The 25,991-nt window shown below is 38.9% G+C and overlaps 1 protein-coding gene across 5 annotated transcripts in view; it reads right to left on the reverse strand.

Annotated features, from left to right (window-relative positions):
* Nucleotides 1-25,991, reverse strand: part of KAT14 (lysine acetyltransferase 14) — a 70,185-nt gene that overhangs the window by 36,743 nt on the left and 7,451 nt on the right. For 3 of the 5 annotated variants that reach the window (XM_077114914.1, XM_077114920.1, XM_077114919.1), the window contains exons 4-10: nucleotides 21,450-21,631; nucleotides 18,976-19,395; nucleotides 18,290-18,855; nucleotides 6,342-6,478; nucleotides 5,258-5,433; nucleotides 3,790-3,980; nucleotides 833-1,605 (exon numbers count right to left, since the gene is read on the reverse strand). In XM_077114914.1, coding sequence (XP_076971029.1) covers nucleotides 1,432-1,605; nucleotides 3,790-3,980; nucleotides 5,258-5,433; nucleotides 6,342-6,478; nucleotides 18,290-18,855; nucleotides 18,976-19,395; nucleotides 21,450-21,631 — 1,846 coding nt within the window. In that variant the 3' untranslated portion in view covers nucleotides 833-1,431. Of the gene's footprint in view, nucleotides 1-832; nucleotides 1,606-3,789; nucleotides 3,981-5,257; nucleotides 5,434-6,341; nucleotides 6,479-18,289; nucleotides 18,856-18,975; nucleotides 19,396-21,449; nucleotides 21,632-25,991 lie in introns of those variants that run through there. The other 2 variants (XM_077114915.1, XM_077114916.1) reach the window with 2 other exon arrangements.

Here is a 25,991-nt window from a genome sequence, read left to right on the forward strand (position 1 = left end):
CAAGTTTGGAAAATGTTGCTTCCTCAACTTCACTTCATTGGATTGCAATACATTTTGTCAAGCAAAAGTCTTTAAAAGGTAGAAAACCCTTTCCAAAAATAAAAGAAAAAAGAAATGAAATGATGCTACAAGTTCTTCATACAAAGTGAAATGGAGCCTGAACTCAGTTTCCTGTATGACAGAATAACTTCTAGACTGTTTTAACATAGGAACTGGCTTTAAGTACAGTCTGTTGAACAGAGGTTCTTCATTTATGGGCCACAGATACATGATGCAAGATACTGAAAGTACATGGATAGTTTTCTAAAGAGAGTATTCAGCTTCAAATTCTCAAAGGGATCCATATCCCCACCCCCCAAAAAGGAATGACTGCTCTTAATTAAAGAAGGTGTGGAAGCAAACTGACTAGATTTAAATTCTGGCCATAGGTTGTTACAAGGAAAGATCTTTATTTGCAGATATTTGACACTTTGGGAAATGAATGCTTCTGCTGGATCAAAAAAAAAAAAAAAAACAAAAAAAACCTGGTTGACAGAAAATGACCAACAGTTCATCTCTAACCTCCACAAACACACCAAGCAACCTAGTCCTGCAAAGATACTACGGATCCTGTCCACAGTTGATTCTACTTCCACCACCCTCCTTCTCGGCTCCAGCTGGGTCAACTTTGCTTCAGGGCCTGAGCAAAGGCCAGAGAGAGCGATCTAACCACAGGCTACTCAGCTGCTCCAACCCCAAACGGACTTTCACAGGTCACTGAGAGAGAGATTCACCACTCCCAGGCCCAAGCTCCAGTCAGGGAGATACTAACCGGTAGAATAGGTGAAGCAACTCAGGTAGACAAAATTATTTAGTTTATTTTTAATGGCTGTGATGAAAGTCAGCAAGAAACACAACAGAACTTCAGCCCTGGAAGTCTTGGATTCATTGACAACACAACTTCAATGGCTAGGCAAAGGGATGAAATCCCTTTATGTAATCATCTCATAATATCCTCTCACCATTCCAGGACACAAGACAATTTCTGTAGGAGACGGGCACTGCATCTCTCTTTAATAGGGATCACATTTTCTCATCCTTTAAATCAGGACAGAGTCGCTCTCACCAAGAATATCAATTTCCATCTCTTTTACTCAGGTGGAAGGACAGCTGTATCAAGTTTTAGTTAACTGTGGAATATCAAGATATTTGGTGAAGTCCTCCCCAAAAAGAGGACTGTGGTGTTATTTTACTGGAAGTCTGCTCACTACTCATTCCACTGCTCACTGCTCACTGCTCACTGCTCTTCTCAACACAGTTGGGAAGTTTGAATGACTGTCTAATGTCCAAGAGAGCAGAACTGACAGTGACGTGAATAACTGCCTCAGGTCTCTGTAAAGACCTGTTCTCTGACAGCATATGCATTTCTCTTGTGAAAGAGCCAGAATCACATCAGCGTCGGAGCCTCAAAAAGAATGCATGTTTACACTCCTTACTCTCCAGGGGATAATATTTATCATAAAAATCTAAGACATATTCTTCAGTCTTGAATCCAAATTTCTGGTATAGCAGCATAGCGGGGTTGCTTGCTGAGACGTGAAGGGTCACATCCTTGCCCATGCAGGTCTGCCAAAAGAGTGGAAAAATACCAGATGAAAATGAAACAGCCTGAAGGGAAAATGAGTGGGTGAAGAAACTCTTTCAAGTATAGGTGGTTAGTTAAGAAAATGGGAGGAATCAGGGCTGAGAACAAGATGCTGCAACACCTAACAACAGCTGGAAAGCAAACGGCATCTTGCTGCTTATCAAAACATTCCCAAGACTAAGGTAAGTGATGGTATTTTGGGGCGTTTTTTTCCCCCTGACACGAATGGCTAAGAGGGGAGGGGTACTTTGTCAACTTTATTATTTTATCTATAATTTTATTACATTAAAATATGCCAAACGTCAATATCAAACAGTTGTGACAAGCTTGAAGAAATAAAGAGAATAAAATAAGAAATCCTTTTTTTAAAACTAGATATTCTATACATTCCCAAACTTGTAAAATTTCCCTTCCTAGGTCTCCTAGCAAAAGACGCTAAATTGTCTGCACAGATATGAAACATTAAGACTTTAATTCTAACAATTGAGGGCCTTCTGAATCACAAAGTCTCCCTTTCACCCCACCTCCAAAGCTGAGAATTAGTTCTCAGAAGTGAGATTTAGAATATTTCTTGATAGGTAGCAGTGGCCTAATCCTAGCGGAAAAGAATAATAATTATATCAATACAAGGTAGTTTTTAAATTCTTTAACCAGCTACCCAGAAAAAGGTACCCCAAAAGTCACATAAATTATGAACTTGTTTTAATGAGGAAGGCACTGAAATACTGAAGCTGATAGGGTCCTTGAGATTTTATAATCAGTGGCCTCTATTCAAGAATTCCTCCATCGAAGGCAATCTGACAGTTATCTCCATTTCTCTGTTTAACTCACATTCTGCATCCAAAGGCATATTTTGGATGCAAGAACTATAATATCCCAAAGACAACAGAGTGTTAAAAGTGTATAAAGCAAATTTGGTGGTGTTCTTTAAACTGCTAATATATACACAGTCTGACCATGCCCCCATGAAGTACTGGTAACTGAGCACCTCCTCTGGGCCCTGGGGTCTATGGTCTGGCTGGGTAGCAGGACATCCACAAACCAAGATGAGCCACTCCTTCATCTGCTCAGTAAACAGGCAGCAGATGTCTCATGTTAGGCACAAGGTCTCATGTTAGGCACAAGGGACACACACATTAAAGTATCATCCCTGGTCCTTAGTCCTTCACCAGTGAAGAAAAGGGAAGAAAATACTTATAAATGCTTTGCTAGGGTTAGAAAGGCAGACAGAAAGTATGGAGATGATTCCATAGGTGGGGCGGCATGGAAAAAGGAGAGGCAAATTGTATAAGCAGCTGAGAAGGCCTCGGGTGAAAACAGCAACAACCAGCAGCTTGTATCAGTTGCCAAGTGGGTGATTAACAGAGTCACTGCCTAAGAAGCCAGAAGAAAGCAATTTCTAGGAAGATGGTTCTCAAGGTTCCTGCCACCATTGGGAATTATTTTGCAAGTTTCATTAAAAATTGGAAAAACATTTCATCATAACCATCTTCTCTGAAAAAAAGGAATCTTGCCCACATACCATACAATCCCCTATCCCAAATGAAAGTTATCAGAAAAACTCTGGGAAAAAAATTCTGGCATATAAATATATGGTGTATTTTCTTCAAAGGTGATACAGACAAATCAAAGAATGAAGTATAACTATGAGAAGCAAGTCTCGGAAGCCTCATACCAACTTCTACAGTGATAATAACATTTCAAAAAATCAGCAATAATAAAATATGGATTGACTACTCATTGATTCAGTTTAGCTAAGAGGATTAAAAATACTTCAGAACTAACAATCGTGTAGTTCCATTTCTACTTTTCAGAGTGAGACAGTGCTGGTTCTAAAAGCAGAGGCGGATACTGATATTTACATTTCAGATAATTTAGGGTCTCATTTTCAAAACTTTCCCATTTTATTTACTATACTGTTCACAAACTGGTTTCTTTGAAACCTGGGTTTGCATAGTAATCTTTCATTTCAGAGGGTGGAGGTTTTTGTCTGGGTGTTTTAATAACCTCATGCATACTAATGGCTGGCTCCTTCCGACCTCCTTTCTGAAGCCACCCATTCCCTCGGGCCATGCTTGGGAGGACTAGACCAGCTTCATTCCTCCCCCAGGTCTTGCTAGCAAGCCCAGAGGCAAGCTGATAAATCGTGAGCACAGACAACTCACCTGAATCAGATGATAAATCATGAAAGTCGCAATCCCTGCTCTTCTCCATTCAGGATGGACAAACAGAAATGAAATGTAAGCTTCATTATATTTCACATCAGGGACCATGAAGCCGAAGGCTATGATGACTTTTTTATAAAGAACAACAACACTGAAGTCTGGATACTGCAGGCACTCAGACAGGTCAATGCCTAAAAAAAGAAAACAATCAGACATTCAAACTCTGGTGCCTTTTAGAAGTAATGAACACCAAGCTGTTCAGTCTGAATTTTGAGCTATACCTGCAGGCTAAAAAACCCAAACATGAAGACAAAGATATTACCATAGATACCACACATTCGGATCACAAAAATAAAAATGAGTTTTAGAAAATATCAAAATTAACATAGTCTTTTCTAAGTACATATGTTATAAAGAGAGAGGCAGACGGATGGGGAGTAAAGAGTGGACGCCCCTGGCTTTGAGCTCAGCCTCCTCTAACATGCCTGTGACTTTGTTTCCAAATGTCTCAGGCCATCAGTTCTGCATTGCATGAGATGAGGAACAGCCCTAGACCTCAGAGGGTTGGTATAAAGACCCCAATGGTGTCACACTGTTGAGTTATTTACCCAATACTCACACAATTTAAATGCCCTTTTGTACAAATGCTACACTCCACAAAAAAAATGAAATTTAAAAAAGTACATAATGTACAGAAAGCACTTTGCACAAGTAGTTGGTGCTCCCAGAATGTTCTTTTTGGTTCCCATACTACTCCCAAAAGAACAAGTACAACTCTGCCACCACAGCACTATCACATGACTGCCATACAACTATCATACAAAAAAGATAGTTCAGCTTTAAACTTGATGAAATCTTAACATCTGAAAACATAGATTATTTCCTTTACACTGCAAAGGTGAAGAAGAGTCACAAAGAACACATATTGTTTAGCAATTAAAATGTGCTCCTTTAATTGATGGTTTTGGTCTTCTGAGACAATTTGTTAAGGCTAATAAAATGATAGACTATTCTGAGTTCACTCTTATTCTCAAAGTCCATGATCAGGGAATCTGATTTATTAAAACACTTTTGGCTGTACTAACACTCTCTAGGGAATAGTTACATAAACAAAGCACCAAGAATTATTAGGCAAAAAACATGAGTGTCCAAACATGCCCAAGCACCAGTCTGTTTATAGACATTACCTCGTATCTAAACATATGTAAAAGCAAACTGGATCTTTTATTCTGGAAGCAGAGACAAACGGAAGAGAAACAAACAGAAACACTGTTTATTACTTTAATTGCTGGTTTCTTCATCTTAGGGAAGCAAGAGATATTTGTATAAATTTTTCTAAGTTAGTAGACACAAACTAAATAAAATTATAGGTGTTAAGGTTTTAGAGTTACAGAACATACACTAGTTAAAAATACCAGAGTGAACGATAGAGAAAATGGATCTGCCTAGTTTGGGAGAGGAAACATACCAGGCCAGAAAAACTCATGACACATAGAGTTTATTGTTGGGATGTGGTTTGGCCGAACATAGCAGTAATCGAGAGGTGAGTCAGGCTCAGGTGTCCAATGAGCATCACTCTTGTGCAGGTGGGAACGGATCTGTGACAGGAGCTGTAGTTTGGGTGGCTTTGTTTCATAATCACGCCTGCAGTACCACAGAAAATAAACAAATTCAAGTCAAGAAATATACCTAGGACTATTCACATATTAGCTATATGATTCATATACTCTTTGATCTGCTTGAAATTTTAAACAAATTTATGCTGCTAATTTGATAATAGCTATGATACTTTCCTGGTTCAGAATTCAAAATTCACTCTGCAAACATTCATCAAAGCAGATTCCTCTGTACAGGGCAGGAAGTGAACTAAGTGCTGATGAGCCTTTATGAACAGGGTGGGTCCATAGCCACCAAGTGAGGAAGCAGAAAAAGTATCCCGGGTCACCCAAGGAGAGTGACCTCCTTCATTGGAGGGATGTACCTCTGGTGCCAGTGGAGCCCAGAAGAGAGAATGTTGTCCTGCTGAGAGCACCAGAACAGGGTGGTGACTGAGCAGTCTCCCACTTCTCTGCCAGGACATGGTGCTGGCAAGGAAGGCCAGTGTGCTTATGGAGCTCTCAGTGAAGGCACCACCAGGGCCTTGAAAGTATGCATGGCTTCAGGGCACCGCTACACAATGACACTTGTCACAAGAAACCATCCCAGCATATGCGTGGCTGAGAAGCTGCTCCCCATTCTCCTACTTCCTTATTCCACAGACTAATAAATACATACAACTTTAATAGTTTAAAATAAAACAGTGATTGTGATTATCATAATAAGAGTTAAGAGGTAACTTATCCTTCCCTTTTATTTTTCTATCAAAGAATCATCTTTTCTGCAAAAAAGTACAGCTGAACCATCAAAGGATGAAAGTGGCCCTAGAACACAGAAATCAATCCTTGCCAATGCCCACTCACAAATTTGGGTCTTAATTCACTCCAACAAGGGAATGGGGTGCAGAAACCACAAACATCATCCTTTATGACACACTTGACTGCTTCTCTGTATACCTGATATAAGGTTTCAAGATTCGAGATGTGTAAGGGCTGACAATACTTTGGTCCACAGCAATATCTTCTGATCCCACCAATCGATATAAAAATTTAGTGGTCTGGTGCCGAAATCCTTTCCTGGATGGCAAAGCAGTCTAGGAGAAATAAACACTGGTTATATAAAAGTAAAATTACCCTAAGGATTGGTTTAATTTCCACATAAAATGAAACTTACGACGTTTTTTTTTCTTTATATGGTGTTTGGTGGGGGTCACATTTCATTTTTTTCCATGTGAGTATCACCTTATTGCAGCATCTTTTGTTTGATTTTTCATTCACTTGCTTGGCAAGCAGATGGGACGAGAATTGAACCCAGGTCTCCTGCATGGCAGGTGAGAACTCTTATCACTGAACTACCCTCACACCCCTAAATTTATGACATTTTAAGGTCAGAAAACAGGTCTTTTTGCATTACTCATTTGGAAAGCTCAAGGCTCAATACAAACCTAGTAGGGATCTTTATGTGAAACCAGGTATGAAAAACTAAACCCAGTTGGAATAGTTTAAAATGAAAATAATATAAAATATTTTAAAGTTTTTAAAAATTGTTATTTTAAAAAAGTTATTTTTTAAGGTAAGTGAAAGTTAGAGTTAAGCATTTACAACTCAATTTTCTTAAAATTTATAGTTTCTCTAGGTTTCATTTTAAATGTCTGTATTATGCCCTTAACCCATTCCCTAAATATTAACCATTCCCTAAATATTAAATATTTCCTAAATATTAACTGCAATCAAATAAGTGATATTATAAAACTATTTCCTAAATATTAACTGGTATCAAATAAGTGATATTATAAAACTACTATGCTATCCGAATAGCCATATGGGCCCAATTATTACTATATGGGTTTTTAAAAAATATGTCTCTATTCAAATGAGTAAATTTGACAAAACTGGGACTGCTTTAGGTTATCATGCCTAAAGCAAATTGTGAATGTTAGAGAGACCCTGCCAGAAGGTTCAATCAGGGTATACCTTTGTTCCTTGAGGAAGTCCCCCTAACAGAACTAGTGGGTTTCCCATACTTGTACCCCAAGAGCCTGAAAGGAGAAGTGCTGTTCTTCACTGAGTGCTGCTCCAGGGCCTGGTCATGTAGCAACAGCACATGTGCAATTAGGGTTTCACAGCAAAGAGCTTCAGATGGAAGATTAAAAAGCACATGTATAAAGTGGTTTGGCAAGGGTTGGATGAAGTTTATAAACCAGAGTTGTTTTTGTAGAATCAGTTTGCTCTCTACTCAGAAAATAACTTTTTGGAAGAAGAGCAAACATTCCTTCTTTTATAATTTATACTCATTATTTTCCCAAACTGGACACTAAAATTTTCAAAGGCCAACTTTGAAATTTTACCAGGGCTTTGAAATAAGTTTCAAAGTGAAATTCAAAGCAGTGGTACATGGTTTCCAAATATGGCCACCAACAATTCCTCCCATCCCTGGGGCACATGACTCCTCATGTCTATTTCCCTCCCCTTGAATCTTGGCTGGCCTTGTGACTGGTTTTGGCCAATTGGAATGTGGGAGAGAAGGAACATCCTGGGACTTTTGAGTCCATGCCTTAGGAGAACTTGCAGCTTCCACCCTCTCCCTCTTGGAGCTCTGGTACCGTGATGTTCAGGCTAGAGCCTTGAATGACTAGAGGCCACAAAGAGAGAAACTCTGGAGGACACAAGGCTAGCTGGGCAGTTCACTGAATGTAACCACTTAAGTGACCCAGCCTTCAGCACATGGAGTAGAAAAACCACCCAGTTGAACCCAGTCAATATCAATAGATCAGAAGAAATATTAAATAGTCATTGGTTTAAGCCACTCGGTTTTCAGGTGGTTGGTAAAGCAGCAAAAGATAACTGGAGTACAAGCCACTGAACACCTGGGCCATGAAACAAGGCAAGTTCTATGGAACCACACTTTTTTCCACCTCCACTTTCTTCCTCAAATAAGTCACCCTCAACTTCTGTCTGGACCACTACCACTGCCTTTCATTGCTTTCCTGCTGCCGCTCTTACCCCATAGCATCCATTCTCCAAGCAGAAACCAGATTCTTTTTATAAAAACTGGTAAAATAATGGAGAGGCTGGAGGGAACTGCCTGAAAATGTAGCACTGTGTTCCAGTAGCCATGTTTCTTGAAGATGATTGTATAATGATATAGCTTTCACAAAGTTACTGTGTGATTGTGAAAACCTTGTGTCTGATGCTCCTTTTATCTACGGTACGAACAGATGAGTAAACCATATGGATTAAAAATAAATAATGGGGGAACAAATGTTAAAATAAATTTAGATTGAAATGCTGGTGATCAATGAAAGGGAGAAGTAAGGGGTTATGGTATGTATGAATTTTTTTCTGTTTTCTTTATATTTCTTTTTCTGAATTGATGCAAATGTTCTAAGAAATGATATGATGATGAATATGCAATTATGTGATGATACTGTGAATTACTGTTTATATATGTAAAACGGAATGATCATATGTTAAAAATATTTGTGTTTGTATGTGGTTATGTATCACAAAAAAAAAACCTGATAAAATTCCCTTCCCTTGATCAAACCTCCTAGGTGGCTTCATACTGTGTGTTGAGAATACAATTCTAGCCCCTTAGCCAGGATCTGCAGGACCTGTTACCTCTGTGAACTTGTCTCTCACCACCCCCTTCTTCCACTGTCATGACGCTCTAGCCACACACACCAGAATTAATCCTGATTTAGGGCCTGCACTTGGGCTATTCTACTCCCAAACTTTTTTAAATCTGGGTCCTTCCTTGTGACTTGTTTAAAAAAGCTGTCCTCAACTACACAGTACAATGGAGAGCCACTGCCCCTATTCCTGCACTCTGTCCCAGCACTGGACCCTGCTGTCTGCAGTGCACTTGCCTCATAGGAGGTCACCTTGTGTGTTGAGTTACTTAGCTATCGTCATCTCCTGCTCAATGATGGAATCTTTCAGCTGTAGAATTTCCAGCTAGAACAGTGCTTGGCACATACTAAGTACTCAATTTAATTTGTTGAATGACTAAATGTTTGAGAAAAAAGTGTCCCAAAGTCCAGTAAGTTTAAAAATGTGAAGTGAATTTTTTCAAATATCTAGTTCTAGAGAAAATGGAGAATAAGGTGGGCTGCTGAATATGGAAATGCCACAGAAATGAGAGGGATGATGGAACAGTATCAAGGCTGTGAGAAACCCCAAGGAGACCAAAGGTGACTGAGTATCAGTGAAGCAGCAATAGCAGCTTCGGCCAGAGAAAGGTTCTGCATCAAGGATGGGGACAGGGAGAAGCTTTCTGATCAAGCCACTTCCTCCCCAGGCTCTGCCCTGGATAGATCACTGCTAGTCAACTTTGCCAGCCAAGTGTTTACTGGAGGGATCATGTCAGCAGTGCTGGAGTCTTCCTGAGATGGAAGTGGATACAGCGTAACAGCCTGGACAGCCCTGAGCACTCATTTCATAAGCCAGACAATAACAGCTGAGAAGGGAAAACAGCAGCACCTAGGTCAGATGTCATGGAAGGTTCCATGAAAAAAAGGTGAGGATGGGAAATAGTTGAGCCCAGAGGCTCGGACTTTACTAAACATAACAAGAAGCATCACAGCTGGAAACTAGGCTTTTGTCTCTCTCACAGGTATATGCTACCAGCAAACACAGCTGATAAGACTAAGGAAATATGAGATCACAAGACAAACAAGACATGTAAATAGGGAGTGAAAGACAATAAAAGATGTATAATAAACAAAATTGTACAGAAAAAGCAGAATTTACCAGACAAGGATTTTTAAAAACCACAAAAAGTCATCAGGGAAATACAAATCAAAACCCAGGGAGATTCATTCCTATCCACTAGGATGGTTATAATCAACAGAAATAAGTATTGGTCAGGATGTGAAGAAATGTGAACCCTTATGTTTCCTGATGGGAAGGTAAAACGGCACAGCCACTTTGGAAAACAGTCTGGCAGCTTCTCAAAGAAGCAAACATAGCATTATACTTGGCTAAGCGTTCCAACATTATTCATATAGCCAAAGGTGGAAACAATCCAGATGTCCATCAACTGAAGAGTGAATAAACAAAAATGTATACAATCTATACAAAATGAATCAAATGGAATAAAGTAAACAACATCCCACAAAATGAATGAAACTTGAAAACATTATGCTATATGCTATGCCAAAGAAGTCAATCTCCAAAAGGTTACATAGTACATGATTCCGTTAATATAAAATGTCAAAAACAGGCAAAGTCATACAGACAGAAAGTAGATTAGTGAAGGGATGGGGGACTGAGTGGTGACAATCAGAGTATCTTTTTAGGGTAATGATTTCTGATTGTGGCAATAGGTACACAACTTTGTGACTATACTAAAAACCACTGAATTGTATGCTTTAAATGGGAAAATTGTATGGTAGGGGAGTTATATCTCAATAAAGCTATTAACAAAAAAAGACTCCAAAGTAATGAAGGATTCTGAAAACAAGAATGAGTAGTTATGAAGAAGAAATTAGAAATACAAGATATTAAAAACTTGATTGTTGAAATAAAGCAGTCATGAATGATGCTAGGGGCAGTCAAGGATCTCTTCAAAAAAAAGCACAGGAAGAGATAAAAGTAATGGTATCAACATCCATATATTAGGAGTCCGAAAGGAGAAGGAAAAAAAAAATAGAGAGGGAGAGAGGGGACACTTTTTTTTTTTCTTTACATGGGCAGGCACCGGGAAGCAAACCCGGGTCCTCTGGCATGGCAGGCAAGCCTTCTTGCCTGCTGAGCCACCATGGCCTACCCAGGGGACACATTTTTTAAGAGAATGATGCTGTACATGGCCAGCTGACTAAGATGGAGGTTTAAGACTCCAGGACTACAGAAAGCAAACTCCCATAGATCTTTGAACAAATGGCAAAAATTAGCAGAGCTATCTTCCGGAAAACAGAGTAACTAGATGAGTGTCAAATCAAGAAAATGCAACATTAAAAATGGTAGATGCTTACAGTGCCCTTGCTGGGCCCTCCTTACCTTATATGATATAGTGGCAGCCTGCACTCTGAATTTGGGTCTCTGGCTTGTTCCGGAGCAGAGTTACCCCTATGCTCATACTGTGGTGCCGGTATTTCCCTGCCAAGGTATCAGGTAGTTCAGTCCCTGAAGGACTGAACCAGGAAACTGGTCTCTGGCCTAGCCTCCTAGAACATGCCCTGTAGGCAGAAGTGCTTGTGGACAGTTAAACTAGTATGAGAAAGCAATAAGTTAAATCAGATGGAGCAAAAGATTACCTGCTTTCAGGCATATAAGAGAACAACAGGGGCAAGGGTAGGAGGGAGTCTGTTTCATAGAGAGTAGAAGGCACATTCAGATTGCTACAAATAGGGGAATTCCTAGGGCCGTGAGTAAGCAAAGTCAAGGAAAAGACAGGCTCAGAGAGGATCACATTCGCTTCAGGCTGATCTTGCTAAAAAAGGGCTAAACTCTGAAGGATAACACTAGCCAACACAGAGCCAGCCTGCAAAGACAGTGTTTTCTGCACTGGTTTCTTTGTTTTTGTTACCTTTTGACACTCAAGGAAACCTCTGTCATATCATTTTAGCTGGATAAAAATTAAGGAACAGACAGTTCAGGGACTAAATCCTAGAAGTACAACATTAAAATATTAAAACATATAGTGTGCAACAATAGTTTACAAGACAAAAGGAGAAACAAGAAGAGATGGCCCTCTTGATGCAGAAAAGGCATTCCACAAAATTCAACATCCTTTCTTGATAAAAATATTCCAAACGGTATGAATCGAAGGAAACTTCCTCCACGTGATAAAGAGTATGTATGAAAAACCCACAGCTAACATTGTACTCACCGATGAGAGACTGAAAGCTTTCCCTCTACAATCAGGAACAAGACAAGTAGGCCCACTATCACCATTATTATTCACCATTGTACTAGAAATTTTAGCTAGAGCAATTAGGCAAGAAAAAGAAATAAAAGGTATCCAAATCAGAAAGGAAGAAGTAAAACTCACTATTTGCAGATGACATGATCTTATACTTAGAAAATTCCAAAAAAACTATGACAAAGCTACCTGAACTTATAAACGAATTCAGCAAAGTGAAAGGATACAAGTGCAACACACAAAAATCAGTAGTGTTTCTGTACACTAGTAATGAGCTACTGGAGGAGGTAATTCAGAAAAAGATTCTATTCATAACTGCAACTAAAAGAATCAAATAGCTATGAATATGTATGGAATGTGTGTGTGTGAAGACTTACTAATAAAAATATATATTTTAAAATTCTATGAATAAACTTCATCAAGGATATAAAGGCCTTATACACAGAAAACTATAAAACACTACTAAAAGAAATCAAAGAAGACCTAAATAAATGGAAAGGCATTCCATGTTCATGGACTGGAAGACTAAATGTCAGTAAGATATCAATTCTACCCAAATCGATCAACAGATTCAAGGTAATACCAATCAAAATTCCAACAACCTACTTTTGCAGAAATGGAAGACCTAGCTTTATCAGATTTATTTGGAAGTGAAAAGGGCCTTGAATAGCAAAACATCTTGAAAAAAAAAAAAAGAATGAAGTGGGAGGACTCATGCCTCCTGACTTTAAAGCATGTTATAAACCACAGTGGTCAAAACAGCATGGTACTAGCAAAAAGACAGACATATTGATTAATGGAATAAAACTGAAAGTTCATACACAGACTCCCAGATCTATGGTCAACTGATTTTTGACAAGGTCCCCAAAGCCACTCAACTGGGACAGAACAGTCTCTTCAATACATACTTTTGGGAGAACTGGATCTCCATATCCAAAATAATGAAACAAGATTCCTATCTCACACTCAATATAAAAACTAACTCAAAATGGATCAAAGACCTAAAGATAAGAACTAGGGCCATAAACTCCTAGAAGAAAATATAGGGAAACATCTTTAAGACCTAGTGATAGGAGGCAGCTTCTTAGACCTTATACCTAAAACACAAGCCACAAAAGAAAAAACAGATAAATTGAACCTCATCAAAATTTTATACTTCTGTGCTTCAAAGGACTTTGTCAACAGGGTGAAAAGGCAGCTGACTCAATGGGAGAAAATGTTTAGAAACCATATATCTGATAAGGGTTTGATATCCAGAATATATAAAGAAATCCTACAACTCAATAATAAAAGACAAGCAGCCCAATTAAAAAATGGACAAAAGACATGAGCAAACATTTTTCCAAAGAGGAAATACAAATAGCTAAAAAGCACACAAAAAGATGCTTGGCCTCACTACTATTAGGTAAATGCAAATCAAAACCACAGTAAGATATCATTTTACCAGAATTGCTGCTATTAAACAAACAAGAAACTACAAGTATTGGGGAGAAGGTAGAGAAATAGAAACACTTAATCAGGGCTGGTGGGAATGTAAAATGGTACAGCCCACTGAGGATGGTTTGGTGGCTCCTCAGAAAACTAAATACAGAGTTGCCTTATGATCCAGCAGTCCTGCTACTTGGTATATATTCAGAAGATCTGAAAGCAAGGACACAGCAGAAACTCGCACACCAATGCTCATAGCTGCTTTATTCACAATTGCCAAAAGATGGAAACACAACATACCAAAACTTATGGGAGGCAGCAAAGGCAATGCTGAGAGGGAAATATATACTCTAAAGGCTTACTGCACATAAGAGTACAGTAATCTCAAATCAGATATCTAACCTCACAACTGGAGGATCTGGTAAAAGAACACTGAAAATATGATTAATATCACTGAAATATACATTTAAAAGTGGTTAAAATTGGAAACTGTTTTATATATACATTACCAAAATTTTTTTTAAAAAAGAATGTATATGCGCAAGAAGAGGATAGGGAGAATACAGGAGTTCTGTACTTTCTGCTCAATTTTTCTTATAAACCAAAAACTGCTCTGAAAAATAGACTATTAATAATAACAAAAAAATATATAACTAAACTTTACAGAGAAGAATCAACATCATATAAGACTATGTACTGACAACTAATTAAAGTAGAAATCATGTCAGTTATAATAAATATCTTTAAATTCCCATGTTTGAAAATTTTAAAAAAGGCACTAAACAATTCTTGTGATAAACAGGAAACAATGAGAAAAACTACTAAATGTTAAGTAGACTGATAATAAAATCACATTTCAAAAGTTATGAGTCATAGCTAAAGCAGTATATCAGAAAATAGGCAAGACTACGGATTGAACAAATGCTCTCCTCTGTAACTGCCTAAAATGATACTAAAAACTCCAGGTTAAGAAGGGGGATTAAACACAAGCATCTAATTTTACATTCCCTCTGAAAACATCACTGCAAGTACAGAAACAGACTTAATTAAAAAAAAAAAAAAAAAGACAAGCATACAAGAACAGAAAGATCAGAAGACATAACAGCATCCAGGAAGCAGACGGACAAGTGATAAATGATGGAAAGCTAAAATCCCAAGCTGTCACTGAGTAAGATGAGAACCAACCCAATTTATACTACAGAACTCTCCTAGAACCCAGGTGGCAGCACCAGATTTCTCTAGAACTGGAAACAAATGGAGTGGTAAGATAAGAACCAGGTAATAACGGTGAATGAAAAGCAAGTGAGATCCTTGGATCCTTCCTCAACACCACGTTCCAGGGGGATGGCTCTCTGCCTAAGCAGGAGTCTGGAGGCTCAATTTGCAGAGAGGGTACTAGAAGTCTCTGGAATGGGTGGCACAGATGGAGCAAGGGGCAAGTACCTGAGAGGCTGAATGCTAAGATCTCTCTTCCCCTACTTAGCAACCAGGTTCTGAGACTGAAGACCCTTCTCTGGGGTCTCTGACTAGTCCAAGAAAAGATCTAAAGGAAATGACGGTGGGGGTCTTCAAGACAGGACTCTGTAATGGCAACAATTATATTTGGTGCCTCGTCATCCTGGCTGGCTTAGCTCTAAATTCCCCTTTTGAGTGAGCACCCCAGTTAGCCCTGTCCTGGACATTACTGCAACCAGTAAGGATGATGCGTCACTGCTAGCTTCTCTGAATGGCCCCTTGCCCCTTCATGCATGCAATTTACTAGCAAGGCCTGTATATCCATATGGCTTGGATGATAAAAAGCTGCCCATGGCTACTCCAAACAGCACTTCTGCTTTTCATGCCATGTAGTTTGAAACTTTCAATCCCTATAATTTGCAGCAAAGCCCTACCACTTCCCTCTGGGTCACAAAAAAGGAAAGAGCCTGGGACCCATATGTGCTGCCCCCAGCTCCAATCCATACAACTTCACAGGAACCTAGGTTAAGTAAGTCCAGTGCACCCCTCTGCTACATACCCCACAGGTAATTTGGCTATATGTAGAATTCTAGGTTTGACCTCATTTTTCCTTGAAATTTGAAAGCATTGCTCCATTGTCTATTTGCTTCCAGTTGCTGTTAAAAGTTGGTACTCAGCTTCACCCAAAGCTGGCTTGTGATTCTGGCTTTAAGTCAAAGGCCTTTTCAGAGACACATGGTCTCCAATTTTACTCCTCTGCAGCTTTGGGATGTACTCCACTGAAACAAGGGAGGAAACCTTCAAAAAGGTAAAGATGGGGCCAGGAAACAGGAGATCCAATACAGAGGAAGGGCAAATGACCCCAGTGAGGAGAGGTCCCAGGATCACTGGTAAGTATCATACACACAGGGCAGCCAACACAGAGTGGACAAGAACAACACAGAGGGCTGTAATCACTAAGTCACTGCTGCCACTGTACCAACTTCTAAACCTAAGGTGTCCTGGCCCAGAATCTCACTTGTGCTCAAGTTGTCTCAGTCACGATGAGATCCCTGTCTTCTCTCCAAACTGCTCCCTAAGGGAAATTCAACCCACAAATAACTGCTTTGATCTTGTCCCGCAAGCTGGAGGTAGGCCATGTCAGAGGCAGGAAACACAAAGGACTCCACTGCTTCTGCCCATGTTGCTGCCACATTCCCTGGCACGTACTACAGTTCTACCTGATGCTCTGACTGAGGTGAGTCGCTTTGGTCCGAGGACTCTGTAATGACCTTGACCAGACTTCCTCAGAAAGGGCTCATGGAAAATGAAGCCACAACATGACTCAGAGAGACCCTGTTATCTTCTCATGGAAGCCTCCATTAAACAGTAACACTATAGCGCTTTCTTTACACAGCCAAATGTGTGCTAGATGCGCAGTTTAAAAAAACTAGAACAGTGTTTAGGGATATAAACAGTTTAAAAAGCAGAGGAATGATTAAAATGCAAGTCAGAGAATAGCCCCTTAGGGGAGACCTGTAAGTAGTTTTTTAACCCAGGAGACAGGTATATGGGCCTTTATTCTATTAATCTCTTCACTTCACCCATATGTTCTAGGCATTCTTCAATATGTATGAAGAATTTCACAACTAAACAGGTAAAATATAGGGATTAAAAGGACAAACTCGAAGAAAAAAGAACAGCCGTACACATGACAGCAATAAAAACAAATAACAAGAGGCAAATGTCTTAATAGATCAGAGAAAGCCACAGCTAAACCAGCAGAGAAAGGCCAGGAATGGGATTTTCAAAACAGGAAAGTGCAGCCATGGGAGGTGTGAGAAACTGCCCAAGTTGAGAGTGGACAGCAGGACTATGGATAAAGAGTCTCTTACTGAAGAGGTGGAAGCCTCCAATTATACCCATAGTGCCCATATCCAGCAAATGGCCTTCCCTCCTTGGGCAGAAGACTAGATTAACTGGAAAGACTCAATGGAAAGATTCTGCATGCTGGAAAACCAAACACAGCCAAGGGGGAGAAAATTGTGAGACTGGAAGTTTACATACTGAATAGCAGACTCCTGGCCCCTCCCCACTTGGCTCCTAGAACACAGGCAGGCAGGTTAATATGTCCCAGGAAAGAAATGATAGAAAACAGGGAAGAAAAAAATAGAAAAGAATACTAAGAGGATCTATATAGAACAAGGATCAGCAAAATATAGCCCACAGTCCAAATCTAGCCCATTGCCTGTTTTACTAAATAGTTTTACTGCAATAGAGGCACACTCATTTATTACATATTGTATACATCTGCTCTCCCAAGACAACTGCAAAGTTGAGTAGATGCAACTGCGACTATGCAGCCCACAAAACTGACAATATTTACCATCTGTTCCTTTTCATAAACTTTACCAACCTCTGATCTACAGAGCACAACATCCAAGTAACAGGGGTATTCTCAAAAGAGAGAGCAGAGAAAATGGGAAACAGGGAATCAAGAACATTTCCAAGAACTCAAGAAAGAAAGTTTTCAAACTGAAAAGACACTCACACCAAATGTTCTGCACAATGAAAGAGAAAAATCCTTGTGCACATGGCACATGACTGAATATCAGAAAATTAACAATACAGAAAAGATCCTACCAGCCTCCAGAGAAGGGGAAAATGGAAAAATGTGCAAGGAATCCAAATAGGCAATTCACAGATGGAGAAATGTTTTTCACCCGTTATCAAATAAATGCAAATGAAAAACAAGATTTCACTCTATACCCACCAGATTAGCAAAATTTAAAGGCTGGCAAAGATATGGTGGGAGGGCATACACTAACACACCCAGATCACTCGGTTGCTATCTCCTGGTGCTTGTATGTTTTCAGATCTGCTCAGCGCAGTGTCTGAAATGTTGCACGTGCTGAACAAATATGTCAGTCAAGCAATGGCACACACCATGCAGTTACCATCAAGGACTTGGTGAAAGAAAATTTCTAGGTTATGTTTCGAATGGCATTCATATTGAATAATTTCAAAAAATAAAGCCTAGTATTTTTTTTTCCTCAAGTCATTCTCTTCTCTCTAGCAAAATTAGTTGGGATTTTTGAAGTCAAAGCATTGCCACTATCCACTCTGCAGCGCTGCCCACACCACCTTCATCCCCAGCAGAGCACATGCTGATATTTACCTGGTAGCGGTCAAGGATTCTAAAGTCCTGACAGGTGGTTCTGTAGGTGGCCTGTCCGGCTGGAAGTCTGGAAAGTCCTTCTTTGGCTCCATAAATCCCATCAACTAACAGAAGTGCCGCATTCACAACCTGGTCCAAGTCAAAAAGGGGCAATCCTCGATCTCTTTTCGCTTGCCTGACGATCAGCTTACGCTTCAGTCTCCGAGCTTCTGGTGTCATCGCAACTGCACTGGGACAAGCCTCCAGCCTCTTCAGGAGCAGCTTTTCCTCATAGATGCTCACAGGTGTATACTTGGGACTTTTAGATTTCAGGTCCTTTTCCAAGTGAGGCTTCCTTTTTTCTCGAGGCCTTGTTTGCAAAGATGTGTTGGAATCTGAATCCTCACTGTCCAGGTCGGTCCTGTCAGGTTTTTCCTCCTCACTCTCCACCTCCTGCTTTATCTGTTCAGGTGCTCTGACTTTCTTCCTGCCCCCAACCACAGGCCCAGAGGTTGCTGAGCCAGCAGGGGGTGGGACGTACTCCATCCCTGGGTCTATAAGTCCATCACCTTCCACCTCATCATCATCTGCACAGAGAATAAAACAGTGGAATCAAGACAGAGGAAGAAGGCCTACCGGGTGAGAAGGTATACATTTGAATAATGGCCCAAATATAAAATAAAAGGCTCAAGAGATGCAAATCCTACCATGAAACAAGGCTTGTGGGGGCATCACATCAGGAATAAGGTCTGCTTCTGACAGTAAGCTGGGAGTGGCTGAATGAGAGGCAGGTGTTCCAGGGGCAGAGAAGTCCAGAGATGGAGAGGGAGATGGGCTTGTGAGTGGCGTGCGATCAGAGGAGCTCAAGGATGAGAAGTCAATCACTTCTCCTTTTTCAAGAATCATGTCAGGCCTGCGGCCTCGGTTTATGAACTTTACTGGGGTAGAAGAAGTGCTCCTGTCAAGAAAGCCAGCTGCTTCTTTCTGGGCTCTTCTAATGTCTTTTGCTTCCTGAGTTCGAGACCTTTTCTCTTTTAATTCCATGGCAGATTCCACAGGATTCCGGCTCACACGCTTCCTAAGCCCCTCAACAGTAATGATGGGATCTAAAGTTGGTTTTGAGGCTGCTAGAAAAGAACAAACATCTAAATTTTAAAATTTGGTTTCTTTTACTAATTTATTACTCTGAACCTAATACCAGGTTCTACATAAAGCAGATGTTCAATGAATGCCCTTAAGAAAAAAAGAACTACTCCCTGGCAACATGGGACAGAATTCCTGGGATGAGCCAGGATCCAGTATCAGGGGATGGAGAAAGCCTTCTTGACTAAAAAGGGGGAAGAGAAAAATGAGAAAAAATAAAGTGTCAGTGGCTGAGAGGTTAACCTGGAGATTGTTCTTATGCATTATATAGATATCCCTTTTTAGTTTATGGTATATTGGAGTGGATGGAGGGAAGTACCTGAAATTGTTGAGGTATGTTTCAGTAGCCTTGATTCTTGAAAAGGATTGTATGAAATAGCTTTTATAATGTGACTCTGTGACTGTGAAACCCTTGTGTCTGATGCTCCTTTCATCCAGGGTATAGACAGATGAGTAAAAAAAATTAGGATAAAAAAATAAATAAATAATAGGGGGGATAAGGGGTAAAATAAATCGGGTAGATTGAAATACTACTGGTCAATAAGAGGTAGGGGCAAGGGGTATGGTATGTATGAGTTTTTTCTTTTTTCTTTTTATTTCTTTTTCTGGAGTGATGCAAGAGTTCTAAGAATGATCAGGGTGATGAATACATAACTATGTATTGTGAGCCACTGATTGTACACCATGTAGGGACTATGAATGTGTGAAGATTTGTCAATAAAAATATTTTAAAAAAGGAACTATACAGCAAATTTAAACAATTAAGCACTATTTTTACCTATTGGAATTTGCAAACATTAAAAGTTTGATAATGTTCAGCAAGAATATGGGGGAAAAAAAGGGAAAAAAAAGGAAAAAAAAAGAATATGGGGAAAAAGGTATTTTCATGTATTGTTAGTAGGGAATAAATCTTATTTCAACTTTCTGGAGGGTAATTTGGCAAAATAAATTAAAATTTTAAATGAATATGCCCTATGATACAGGATCACAAGCACATTTGCACATGTACACAAATATGTACAATTGTAGCACTGTTTATAACATGACAACAAAAAAGAATAGAAACAACCACAATGATCATTAATAGGGAAGTGGTTTAATAAATTATCATTACAGCTGTATGGTAAAATGCATGAAATAAAAGAAAATAAGGCAGATCTACATGTATTATTATTATGGAAAGATACTCAAGTATACTAGTACATGGAAAAAAAAAGAACAACAACAATATTATAGTATGATTCCAACTATGTTTTTTTTTAAAGAAAATAAGAAAATATATATGTACTTAAATATATGGAGATAATTTCTGAAAACTTTCACAAGAGACAGTAGTGATTGTCCTGGGACATGAAACTGTAGGCAGGGGCAGGTGTCGGGGAGAAACTTGGTTTTAAACCCTTTAATACTATTGGAATTTTTCCAAAATATATTTTTAAAAACTTAAAAGCCCATTAAAAACCTTTTAGGTAAAAAGAGTCAGATCACTGTGACTCATAACAATAAGTTCAGAAAGAGTCCTTATCTCTTAGAGAATAATAGTGAAATATTTAAGAATGAAATGTTAATGTCTAGGATTTGCTTCTAAATAATTCGGGGGTGGGGATGGGTGGAGAGTTGGGGAAAAGTACCCAGAGGTCTAGATTAAAAAGAGATTGCCAGGAGTTAATTGTTGGAGGGGGAAGAGATAGACCTGGGAATTCATTACATTATTCTCTCGACTTTTGTATATGCTTAAAAATTTTACCATGAAAAGTTTAAAAACACAATGAGACTAGAGAATGTTTCCGATACTAACGAAAATTTATAAAACTGGTATCCTCATTAGTAAATAATAAAAATTTTATTCAATATTTATTTACAGAATACAAAAACTGTCATAATAAAACCGCCAAGCCAAACAGCACCAGAGGCACCAGCAAGCTATGCCTGGTCAAAGCAGGATCGTCTCCTAAACTACTGTTTGGCACTGGCCTGGCTAGCACCTCTTGAAGAATTCTCTTAACAATACCTTTTACCTCTTTTTTTTTTCCAGTACCTTTTACTTTTAAAGTAGAGGCAGACAACTTCTCTCCTTCAGGTTTCATTGTAGGAGGCTTGTTGTGAACAAGTTTCCACCATCCTGGTTCTCCGAACTCCTGAGCACCTGAGCGGAAATACATAGGACTTCCCACACTGAGACAACCTGCTACGGTACTCCACCAGGTTGAAGTCTTTTTCCTAAAGAGATCAAGAATGTAAAATTAAAGACTTGTCAATGTATGTACTCTCTGACTCAAAGCCCAAAGTATGCTAAGGAACCTCCAATTTTCTAAGGAACACAGCCTAAGAGTCAAGAGAAAAACTCTGAACTCTGTCTGCCTGGCTTCAAATCCTGGTTCTACCACCTACTAGCAGCCTCAGTTTCTGCACCTGTAAAGTCCAGGATGCAGTGAAGATCAAATGAAATAATTCAAGTAAAGAACAAAAATTTATTATTATGATCATCATGAGGGTTCTAGGGGTCAGTTTTCATGAACCTGAGTTGTTTTTGTATGTGCAGTTAACACAGCTCTCAAGAAATAAAGCAAACATGAGGCATAACTGCAAGACTGGGCGTTTGGGGACGGAGGTGAATAACTAGGCCTGGTAAATATTTCATTTTGCCTAAGAAGCAGAGGTACCTCAAATTGCTTCTATCTGACTTTACATACTGGAGTGGTAATAACATTACATGATGTGTTTCGCAAACACAGAGTTGAATCTTGGGAGAATAACAAACCAAACTTGGAAAAAAAAAAAGGGGGGGGGGGAGCAAGCATTTCAACATAACTGTATAAGAATGCATATAACAAAGTAACAAAATGACATGTAAAATACCAACTCTTGAAGTTAATGTAAAAATTATTTTAAAGGCAACTGTTATATACCTCAAAAACATAAATCAATTACCAGAAATTCTAAAAAAAAATCCTTTACAAGAAGACCAGCCTAGCAACTAGAAAATATTGCTGAGGCAAAAGAAAAAAGCATTCATAGGACTGAGGTGCACCAGAAAGAAAAAACAAAACAAAACAGAAAAAAACAAATAATAATAATAAAAATAAACTGAAATAGGTGCAGCACTACCTGAGATGCAGAGAATGACACTTAGCTTTTACCCCCGCCCTTTAGTCCCAGAGGACCTCGCCCATTCTCACCTTTTTCTAATCTCCCTAGGGGCCCCAAACGCCTACACAAAGAATATGGCCAGAGGAGAAACTATCTGTTGTGCTTTCTCACCCCACCTGTAACTTGAAAATCATTCTGCCCAGAGACGGTTTTCTATAATTTGGTTCTGAGGATTCTAAGAAATATCAACGAAATAAAGAGACTGTGGGTAGGAATATGGATATAAACAGCAAGTCTGGGTAAAGAGTCAGAAATAAGTGAGGTGAACTATAGAAAAAACTTCTATCATCCTAGAAAATACATACATTGTCAGGAACAGAATGCTTCTAAAAATATGAACGTTCTGGTGAGGTCTCAGATGGAAATGAGGAGCATGATTTTGGACACCAGAGGAAAGACAATCCTTGTTATAGAGTGGCAAAAAATGTGGCTGACCCACGTACTGCTGAAGGGTGGGAAGTTGTGCTTGTAAGCAATGAACTTGGAGATTAGCTGTGAATGACAAATAAAGTACTGAAGGCATGACCTGGGTTCTCCTTGCTGCTTATAGTAAAATGCAGGAGGAAAGATACAAATGAGGAAGGAACTATTAAGCAAAAAGGAATCAGAACTTGCTGATTCAGAAATTCTCAGCCTATCCATATTGTAAAAGATGCCAAAGCATACTCTGAAGAAAACGTGAAGGGTGTGGCTGGACAAATTTTTAGTGGAATAGAGTATTCAAACTACTCTGTGTTAATCAAAATTATATCTTCCCAAGGAATTCAAGGCCAGGAGTATAAGAACAGATTAAATGATCACACACACAAAATGGCAATTAAACTACAGTAATTAAATTTTCATATACTTTTTAACTTGTTTCCACAATAAAGATATTTAGATTGGTCCTAAGTAAACCTTTACACATTTAACTTTTAATAACACATTAAAGAAAGACCTTTAGACATTTAATATATTCAAATTTTGAACTTTATTACACAAAATATTCTTTCCTATTTCAGTAACAAATGAGAAATAGTTATCACTGTTAAGAATTTAAAGTATGACCTATAGATAGCAGAATTAAAATCTTAAGTGGCTATGAAAAGTTTAACTTAAATTTAAATGTTCTTTACAGAATGCTTCTGAAGCATGTAATGATCTTGTTTACGTCCATATACAGAGAATTAGGACTGTATGTTCAACAAAATGTTCCCAGTGTTTCACCTTAAACAAACCAGTGAGTGGTTTGGGGTGACTTTTCCAATTACTGATGTCTACCCAGAGTGAGGGACATTTTAGAGAGGAAACTGAGTGACAAGGAATCACAGACTGATTTTTAATTCTCTTTCACCCATTCTGGATAGATCAAGGAGAAAGCTTATTGCTTTAACAGCTCACTAATACTTATACTGCTTTGAAAGTACTGCATACCCCAGAAAAGGCATGTTCTAATCCTGATTCAATCTTGTGTGGGATTTTTTTGGAGGGGGTGCACAGTCCGGGAATCGAACACAGGTCTCCCGTATGGAAGCCGAGCATTCTACCCAGTGAACCTCTTGTGTGGGATTTTAATCCTAATTCAACATTACAGGGTGGAAACTTTTGATTAGACTATTTCCACGGAGATGTGAGGTGCCCAACTATGCATGTAACGTGTTGATTAGATGGAGATGTGACTCTACCCATTCCAGGTGGGGTTGGTTAGCTTTCTGGAATTCTTTAAAAGAGGAAACATTTTGGAGAGAGCTCAGAACAGAAACACAGATGTTTGGAGATGCTTCAAGTCCAGCAGACGTTGCCATGTGCCTTCCCATGAGAAGCTGAGCAAGCCAGAACCTGGAGAGAGTCAACGAAAGCCAAGAAATGAAAGCTAGATCCAGAAAAGCAAAGTGAGGAACCCCCAAGGGAACAGAGGCTGAAAACAACAAAACCTAGAAGCAAGGGCCAAACAGATGCCAGCCACATGCCTTCCCAGCTGACAGATCCATTGTCCTTTCTTGAATTAAGGTATGTGTCCCTGGGTTCCTTAGTTTGGATATTTTTATCGGCTCAGAACTGCAAATCTGTAACTTATTAAATTTCCCTTTTAAAAGCCATTCTATTTCTTGTATATTGCTTTCCGGTAGCTTAACAAACTAATACACTTGTAGTCTCCCTTTTTAACCAGGAGAGAAAACCTCAGATTGCTTTTGACAGTCCATAGGACCCAGTTACAATTTAATGGCACTGTTCTATTTTTAGTCTACTTATTTTCAGCTATATTCTATTTATAGTAAATGATATGGGCTTTCTACTTCATAGTGTGAAGTTTCTTTTTTTAAATACATGTACTCTTTTTAAAAAGGTAGTTGATTTAAATGGTAAGAATAAGTAAATAATAATTCAGGTGATACAACAATATGGACAAAATGTACCAGTTTAGTGGTTAAACTATATAAAAGCTGGAAAGCAATTAATATTTTTCAGTAGAAGTATTAAAAGAACAAAAAAAAGAGGCTTAGCTGATGCCTTTCAGAACATGCCTTAGAAATAAACAAATGAAACAACTGAACACTTCTGTTAAAATCTGGCAATATCCTTAAAAACAGGCAATTTATATCCAATTTCTTCTAGAAGATAATCCACTAAACAGAGCAGCTCAGAGATCATGAAAATATTCCAAGATCTAATTTTACCAGCTTTTCCCTTATCAATGGGATATATTAAGTTCCATAAATAGTACTAGACTATTAAAGTAAGACAACAAATTTCCTTTTTTTCATGAAAAAGAACCGGTTATACTATCAATTCTGTTCTTAGCATAACTAAATAACTAATATAACCTCTTCTGTGAAAATGCCTTGGATCTAATGCCTTCAATCTGTTCAATTTTTTTCTCACAACAAGCCTTTGAGAAGGAAATCCACGCCTTTTGACTCCTCTCCTTGTGCTCACAGTAACACAAGCAAAGCTGTATTTCTCACTCACTGAGGAAACAGAGGCTACGAGTTGGGAGTAAGAACTGGTAAGAACACTTACCCTCATGTACCTTTGCTGGCTACAAGCAAAGCTGTATTTCTCACTCCTTGAGGAAACAGAGGCTACAAGTTGGAAGTGAGAACTAGTAAGAGCACTTGCCCTCATGTACCTTTGCTGGCTCTACACTGAAACAATTATGCACAATTTATGAATCCCACACAGAACTTCAGACGGCAACTAACACTAAGAATCTCAAACAAAATTCACCAAGGTGGTACCAAACTCATTAATCTTTAGTAGTAACAAAATCTTGTAAGATCCACATAGACCTTTAGTTAACACATGGTCTCAATGTCTATGCACCAAATCTGACAAAACAAGGAGGAGAGCTCAGCAGCAAAGTAAAGCACTATTAGAGGAACAATAATTAATGAATAAACCAAATGCATTATCAATGTGCCTAGATTTTGCTAAGCACTGTGAATAACAC

The sequence above is a fragment of the Tamandua tetradactyla genome, chromosome 1 (genome assembly GCF_023851605.1).
Source record: "Tamandua tetradactyla isolate mTamTet1 chromosome 1, mTamTet1.pri, whole genome shotgun sequence".
NCBI lineage: Eukaryota > Metazoa > Chordata > Mammalia > Pilosa > Myrmecophagidae > Tamandua > Tamandua tetradactyla.